This window comes from Diabrotica virgifera, chromosome 5 (assembly GCF_917563875.1).
Source record: "Diabrotica virgifera virgifera chromosome 5, PGI_DIABVI_V3a".
NCBI classification, from domain to species: Eukaryota; Metazoa; Arthropoda; class Insecta; order Coleoptera; family Chrysomelidae; genus Diabrotica; species Diabrotica virgifera.
In genome coordinates, this window is record NC_065447.1 from 30429557 (window position 1) to 30438306 (window position 8750).

An 8750-nucleotide genomic window follows, 5' to 3' on the forward strand; every position below is an offset into this window, starting at 1 on the left:
TCTTTCGACCAATTCCTCTTTTTCCGTCGATCTTTCCATTGAGTATTAACTGCAGCATCCTGTATCTGCTACCTCTCATTATATGCACCAGATATTCAAGTTTTCTCTTTTTTATCGTCTTCATTAAGTCACCTTCGCCTTGACCTACTCTGTTTAAGACTTCTCTGTTTGAAATGCGTTGAACCCAAGATATTCTGAGCATTCTACGATACGACCACATCTCAAAGGCTTCTAATTTGTTCATCATGTTAACCTTCATGATCCAGGTTTCACATCCATATAGTAATACAGGATACACATAACATTTTAGGAACTTGATTCTTAGTTGTAAGTTCAGCTGAGAGGTGCTCAGAATAGATCTAAGTTTCATAAATGCTCCTCTTGCAATTTCTATACGAGTTTTAATTTCTTCATCCGGATTTAGTGTCTCGTTTATCCAACATCCTAGGTATTTAAAATGGTTAACTTTTGTTATTGATTCATCATTGACAATTAGTTGCATAGGGCCGACGTCTTGTTTACTAACCACAAGTAACTTTGTCTTTGTTGCATTTATGTTAAGTCCGTTATTGGAGCATTCTCTAGTGACTCGATCTATAAGGAATTGAAGATCTTCGATATTTTCAGCCACGATCGCGGTGTCGTCTGCATATCTGATGTTGTTAATAGTTTCTCCCCCGATTCGACCTCCACATTGTCCTTCCAAGGCTTCATTAAAAATTATTTCTGAGTATACGTTAAACAAAGTTGGGGATAACACACAACCCTGTCTGACACCTCTTTGAATGCAAATTTTGTCTGTTTCTTTGCCGTCTACCAGAATAGAAGCTTCTTGATTCCAATATAGATGTTGTAAAAGTCTCAGATCTTTATCGTCTATTCCAATCATTTCTAGATATTCAAACAACCTATCATGTTGAACTCTATCAAACGCCTTCCCAAAATCTATAAAGCAGACGTAAATTGGTTTCTGTACTTCCCATGATCTTTGAAGTAATGTTAACATTGAGAACAAAGCTTCCCTTGTTCCCAATCCTTCTCTGAAACCGAATTGTTTGTTTCCCATTGTCTCTTCACATTTCTGCTTGATTCTATTAAGAATTATCTTAAGAAGTAGCTTGAGAGAGTGGCTCATGAGACTAATTAGTCTAAAGTCTTTACATGATGATGTATTAGGCTTTTTTGGGAGTGGAATAAATGTAGACTCTAACCATATCTGTGGCATCATGCCAGTCTCGTATATATAGTTATAAATGTTTGTTAGTTGTGAGACATTGTCGCCATCCAGAAGTTTGAGCCAGTTTGATGGTATTTGGTCAGGGCCTGGAGATTTCCCATTTTTGCTCTGTTTGATGGCTTTCTCTACTTCCGCTTTTAAAATACTAGGACCAGTATTCGTATACTTTGTGGTGTTAAGTGGTGGCCTCGTATCCAGGAAGAGCTCTTTTATATAGTTAGTCCATTCTTCCTTTTTTTCATCCAAGTCGAGAATTATTTTACCTTTGGAGTTTCTCATAAAGTGAGGAGTTCTTTTTCTCTGAGTGTAGGTAATTTCTTTAAGCTTTTTATGTATATTAAACTCGTCATGTTTTCTTTGTAGTTCTTCCATTTCACGACATCTTTGTTCCATCCAGTCCTCTTTTGCTCGCTTAACCTCGTATCTTATTTGTCGATATATCTCTCTATACCGAATCTCGTCTTTGTTTTTCCAATTTCTTCTTTGTTGAATAAGGTCTAGTATTTTATCGGTCATCCAATCCTTTTTCTTTATTGGGTCTTTTTCTGGTTTCAAAACTTCGTTTGCTATGGTGACCATGGCGGAATTCATGATATCTAGATTTTGACCGATATTTTCTTGTCCAGATCTTTCTAACTGTTTTTTAATCTCACGATTTATCTTATATCCGAACTCATAATTTAAAAATTTAATTAAATGTAAATCTGTTACAGTTACCTTCTAAGTATTTTTATACATAAAAATTAATTTATATTATATATTATACATAGCTGTATGTACCCAATTTGCTGGCTTGGCCTACCCAAAATTTTACCCCACCAGCCGCCACTGGGTCTTACCCACCATCTCCGATCTCGGCGTTCTAAATTAAATTAGTAACTAGAGGCTGGGTGCAGCAATAATAATACTTAAAGTTGCTGCTGCCGCTACCTTTTTCCTTTTATATTTGGCTATTTTTGATAGTCTTGGCATTTCGAAACTTACTAAGGTAAATAAACAGCAATAAAGTAATTTAAAAAAAAAACAAAAGTTTATAAATTTATTTATCTGGTCCAAAAGTGGAAAATTTGGTGCGCCACTGTCAATACATGTGCCACTGAAAAGTGACGGCATAGCGCTCAAACGTTTTCTTTTAGGTTCTACTATTTCATTTATAGACTCATTATGGTGCCTAAAATGATTAGCAAATTTCACCTATCCCGGCTCTTATTCTGTAAGTCCACAAGTGATAGATGGGTTAATATGCAAGATAGATGCAAGATTGTTCAACTAGAATTGCTTGCTCTTTTAGATCCAGTGGTTCGTATTCGTTATCGCATAGGATTTTCGTAACTTTTCCATATAATACAGTTATCAACAAACTTAAAATTTTTAACAAATTGAAGAGTCTCAGATGCAGAATCCACCATTAAAATCGTAAACAGTAATTTAAATCTGAGACTATTCATGTTGAAAGTTCTTTCTGGTACATCCTTAATCTGCGACTTTAACAATTTATAAGACCGCACACGACGAATATAGAAAACAAAAAGGATTCCTTGCAATCACATTCCGTTTTCATTCGTCTTGGAAAAGGACAGAAGAGGAACTTTCTAGTACTCAAATCTGAGTAAAGATAGAAAAGTGAATGATAGTTTTGCTTGTTTTTTGATTCAGAGGGATGCACAATCGCCGGACAGCTGTTTCTACCGTTTCAGGCTTTTTCAACAGCGCTAGCGTGCACTCCTCTGAATCGAAAAACAGCTTGTTTTGTATTTATTTATACAAAGTATTATTTCTGCTTCTGATGGTTAATGCTGGTAAAAAACTGATATGCTGAATTAAAACTGAATTTTATTTGTACACTGCTACAATATGATATAACCTTACGACATGATGATTATCATTGACATTGTCATGCGCGCTGTCACCAGCTGACATGGAACGAGCAATTATTTGCCATACACTTGTGTATTCTGCAACATACCGCCAGCCTTGAAATACCCTGGCTATTTCAAAAAGAAACAAAAAAAAACAATAAACTACATTACAATAAAGGGTCATAATTGCCCAGTATACATCAAAACATAGAAATGAACTTAAATGTCTGTTGGTAATATGCACACGCGTGAGAGAGCTCTTGTCACTTCACCATTGTTTGTTTTTATTGTCACAACACGTATTCTATTGTCTCTGCCTCGATGTACCATTGAAATACGTCCTAACCTCCACTGTAGAGGTGGTAAATTGTCTTCTCTAAGACACACTAGCTGGTCTATCTTCACTTCTTGGTTGCTAACAGTCCTCCATTTGGATCTTGACTGAAGTTGAGTTAAATATTCTGTTGACCATCTTGCCCAAAAATGTTGGAGCACTTGAGTCATATGTTGAAACCTGTTGAGATTTGAAATTCTTCGTATGTCTGGCTCAGGAAAGGTTGTTAATGGTGAAAAGATTAAAAAATGACCTGGGGTCAAAGGTTGAAAATCTGATGGGTTAGAGGATAAAGGAGTTAAAGGTCTGGAATTAAGACATGCTTCAATTTGTGTTGTCAAAGTTCCAAAATTATCTACTGAAAATATATGATTTCCCACAATTCTTTTAAGATGAAATTTAAATGATTTGACTGCTGCCTCCCAAATTCCCCCATAATGTGGTGATCTAGCAGGAATGAACTGCCACTTTATTGATTCTACTGTCAAAAAACTGTTAATTTCTGGTCTGGAATTCTGTACTAAATCGTACATTGATTTGAGTTGATTATTAGCCCCCACAAAAGTTGTGGCATTGTCCGATGAGATAGTCAATGGTTTACCTCTACGACTGATAAATCGTTTTAAGCAATTTAAAAAACTTTCAGTTGTTAAGTCTGTTACAAGTTCTAAGCCTTTGTGCTAAAACAAACAAATATGCAAACATATATATGGATGATTTTTGAATTGCGTAATTTATTAGCTTTAACTGAGAATGGTCCACAATAATCTAAACCTGTATGTAAAAATGCTCTAGCAGGAGTAATTCGCTTCTCTGGTAAGTCACCCATAAGGTGATTGACTGAACTTGGCCTATTTTTAAAACATACAATGCACTTTCTTAAAATTCGTTTTACTGTAGTTAAACCTGATAATATCCAAAATCTAGTTCTCAATGTTGATAACAATAGTTGTGGACCAGCATGCAAGTTTTTATAATGTTCATCCCGAATGATACAAGTAGTAATGTGATGGTCTGAAGGTAAAAGTATTGGATGTCTTTGAGAAAAAGGTAAAAAATCTGCATTTTTGATCCTACCACCAACTCTGAGAATACCATCTTTAAGAAATGGATTAAGTGAAATAAGATTGCTATTCTTTTTGACTGTATTACCTTTCAAAATCTGTGAAATTTCTGATTGGAAACATTCATTCTGTACAAGTTTTACAATAGTATTTAAACTGACTTCCAGTTCTGGTATAGAAATTTGGCCACAATATTTGTCTGATTTATTAAGACAGTTATGTTTAAATCTTAAAAGCAATGCTATTATTCTTTGTAACCTTGATATGGAAGAATATTTATGGATTATACTAAATGGTTCCTTTTCTTTAACATGAGCTGATAACTGGTATTTGGGTCTTTTTTCTGGCAAATCCTTTACTGATTTAAATTTCGGTATAGGCCAGTTGTCTTCACTTTCTGATAACCATGAAGGTCCATGCCACCACAAGGAAGAAGTTGACAATGTTTTTGAGTCTATTCCTCTTGAAATAAGGTCTGCTGGATTTTCCTTTGAAGGAACATGTCTCCATTCATTTGCCTTGCTGTTTTCATGAATGTGAGCAATTCTGTTTGATACAAAAGGTTTCCAAACATGAGATTCGCTGTTTATCCATTGAATAACTATAGCTGAATCTGTCCAAAATGTAAATTTGGCAAAATTAATATCTGAACAATCTCTTACCTTTTTTACTAAATCTGTTAATATCATTGCTGCGCATAACTCTAATTTTGGAATTGTAAGTACCTTTAATGGTGCTACTCTACTTTTTGCAATAAGTAACTGACTCTGTTTCTGATCGTGATACTGACTAACAATATATAAACAAGCTCCGTAAGCTGCTTCAGATGCATCGCAAAATCCATGCAATTCTGTATATGTCCCTTGAAACAATGTAACATGTCGTGGAATACTGATTTGATTTAATTCTGTTAACTGATTCATAAAGTCTACAAAACAAGTATGAAGTTCAGCAGGAACTGATTCATCCCACTTTAAATTAAGTTTCCACAACTTCTGTAATATTATCTTTGCTTGAATGACATAAGGTCCTACTAAACCTAAAGGATCAAAAATTTGAGATATTGTTGACAAAATTGATCTCTTTGTAATTTTTTCAGTGTCTTTACATTTAATTTTGAATAACAAGTTATCTTGACCTGACTGCCAAGTTATTCCCAAAGTTTTATTTTCCTCTTTGCTTGAGATAAAATATTCTATACCTACTTGTTCTTGCTCTCCTGGTGAGAATATATCTTTGTCGTTGGACATCCATTTTCTTAATATAAATTTTGATTTGCTAAGAATTTCCTGTAACTTATTTTTCAACTGTTTTGCCTGTTCTGCAGTTTCACATCCATATAACAAATCATCAACATAGAATCCATTTCTGATTACTACTGCTACATCTGGATCTGTTTCCTCAATTTCATTGGCTAGTTGGGTTAGGCTTCTTATCGCTAAGAATGGTGCACTTGCTGTTCCATATGTTACTGTTTTAAGTTTAAAATGTTGGATCTCTTCTGAGGGATTTGTACGCCATACGATTCTCTGATAGTTCTGGTAGTTTTCACTTACTAAGATTTGTCTGTACATTTTCTCAATGTCTGCTGCTAAAACTATATTAAAAAATCTGAATCTTATTAAGATAGAAAGAAGATCACTCTGTATAGTTGGTCCAACCTTTAAGCAATCATTTAATGATAAGCCTGTAGTTGTTTTTGCTGACCCATCAAAAACAACCCTTAATTTAGTAGTAGTATTATCTGATTTTAGAACTCCATGATGTGGTAGATAGTATGAGGGATACTTTAAATCCTCTACTGTTATAAGTGACATATGTCCCAAATCCTGATATTCCTTGATAAAGTCTGTGTATAACCTTTTATATTCTGGATTTTTGATTAATTTTCTTTCTAAACTAGAAAATCTGTCGAGTGCTGTTTGCAATGAATCTCCTAAGTTATGTATGTTGTCTTTTGCTAACAGTGGAACAACAATTTGTCCTTCTTGATTTTTCTGAAAACATGTCTGATAGTCTTTTTCACATGATTCTTCTTCTTTAGTTAGACATTTTGAATTATCAATATTTTCTATTTCCCAAAATTGTTTGATCTGATCATTAATGCTGTTGACAGTAAAATTACACCTGATGGTTGGTTTATTTGAATGAAATGGAACATTCCCAGTAATAACCCAACCTAGCATGGTTTTTTGCAAAATTGGTAAAAATCTGTTAAGTCGAATTTGTCCAATGCATAATAAATCATAGAATATAGAGGCACCTAATAAAATATCTATTTTCCCTGGTTTATAAAATGTTTCGTCTGCTAAAGTTACATTTTCTGGTATAGTAAATTCATTTCTGTTAAGATTGACTGTAGGTAATGTTTCTGTAATTTTATCTATAACTAAGAAAGAACTTTCAATCTGATATGCATTTACTCGAGACTTAATATTTGTAGTCACTGAATGGTTTATATGAGTTATTTTGTCATTTATACCTGATACTGGTATATTTATACATGACTTATCAAGTTTCAATTTTTTGCAAAGATCTGCTGTGATAAAATTTGATTGTGATCCTGAATCAAGTAATGCCCTTGCTTCAAATGTATTACCTGACTGGTCAAAAATATGTATAACTGCTGTTGCTAATAAAACTTCTGATTGATGATTGGCGCTTGAATTTAGAACTACTGATGTTGATGGCTGCGCTAAATTAATCTGTACTGTATTTACCTGGTTGTGCTGATTCATTGAGTTCCCAAATGATTCTGATTCTTGGTTCATATTGATGTGGCTTTGTTGCTGATCTGTTTGAAATCTAGAATTTGAGTAATGTAACAACGAGTTGTGCCTTCTCGTGCAAAATTTACAACCTCTGGTTGATACACACTTCTCTATTGAATGATTTCCTCTTAAACAGTTTGTGCATAATTTCATTTTTTGTACTTCAACATTTCTTTGTTTTACGGATAATTGTAGAAACTTATTACAATAAAAAATTGAGTGTGATTCTTTACAATAAAGACATTTAAAATTCTGATTAGTTTGATTTACAAATGATTGTACTTTATTTTTGTTATGTGGTTGATTATTATTTTTATGGTTTGTACCATGTGTTTGTTTATCATTATTTGCATAAAGAGTTTCTAAAAGACGAGAACGCTGACCTAAAAAACTTAAAAATTCTTCAATTGTTGGAAGTGCCTTTTTGCTTATATTCTCCGATTCCCACTGACGTCTTGTGTTATTGTCTAACTTAGAAGTTATTAAATATATTAACATTGTTGACCACTCCTTTACAGGTTGTTTAAATGATTCTAATACCCTTATATTTTTATTTACCTCATCAATCAGTTTTCTCAGCTGAGAAGGTGATTCTTTTTGTATCACGGATAACTCAAATAACGCCCGAACATGAGAATGTACTATGAGTTTATCATTTTGAAATCTATCTGTTAAGATCGACCAAGCAATCGTATAATTTTCATTCGTAACCTCCAAAGAGGAAATCACTGCTGCCGCACTGTCTGTCAAACAAGATTTGAGATAATAAAATTTTTTAATGTTACTTAAATTAGGATCATTGCCAATTAAACTAGTGAACCCGTCATAAAACTCAAGCCATGAGCTCCCATTTTCTGCACCCCCATTTTCTGAGGCCCCACTGAACCTTGGAAGATCAATACAAGGTAACCTTATGTCTTGTGAAGCTTGTAACTGTGAACTACAACTTGTATTTATTGTGTCTGCTTGTTGATTAAATGTCTGTTTTTTTATTAAAATATCCGCTTTTGATATACAATCAAAAAACTTCTTTTCATATTCTTCTAGTTCAGCTTCATATTCCTTACTTTTATTTTTTGTCTCATCTAAATCTAATACCATAAGCTGAACCATTACGGAGTTAAAGTCTGACAATAAATCTTTTGCTACTGCTAGTCTGCATTCTAACTGACCTTTGTTTGCTTTACCTGACTCTACATCTTTTATAAAATTAAAAAATCTCGTTAACTGACCTTTTAAGGAAGTTTTAGTGGTTTTTAAGGTATTTTCATCTGTCATTCTGATGATTTATAAAAATTTACTGTTACAATACAAAACAACACAAATTAGATGCAAGTCATGCATAGGAATTTTTTATAAAAAAGGATATTACATAGGATACCTGATTTCCAATGATTTTCTGATAATTTGCTTTGATTTTCTGTAATCCTGGCGTGGCCCGGTCATTAACCTCTGCTTCGAAATGGCTGCCAAAATGCTGTCTGG

General features: G+C 33.7%; 1 protein-coding gene across 1 annotated transcript; it reads right to left on the reverse strand.

The window, feature by feature from the left end:
- Positions 1–3168: 3168 nt before the first annotated feature.
- On the reverse strand, positions 3169–8543 carry LOC126884961 (uncharacterized). Its single transcript, XM_050651340.1, has 2 exons — positions 6813–8543; positions 3169–3225 (listed from the first exon to the last, which is right to left on the reverse strand). Exons 1-2 carry the CDS (start codon positions 8541–8543, stop codon positions 3169–3171), a joined length of 1788 nt encoding a protein of 595 aa, XP_050507297.1.
- Positions 8544–8750: the final 207 nt, after the last annotated feature.

Coding starts and splice junctions, on each gene's coding strand:
- LOC126884961 (XM_050651340.1), bottom strand. CDS start 8,543: ATGACAGATGAAAATACCTTAAAAACCACTAAAACTTCCTTAAAAGGT. Junction 3,226..6,812: donor AATTTACTATACCAGAAAAT/GTAACTTTAGCA, acceptor TTTTTGAAATAG/CCAGGGTATTTCAAGGCTGG.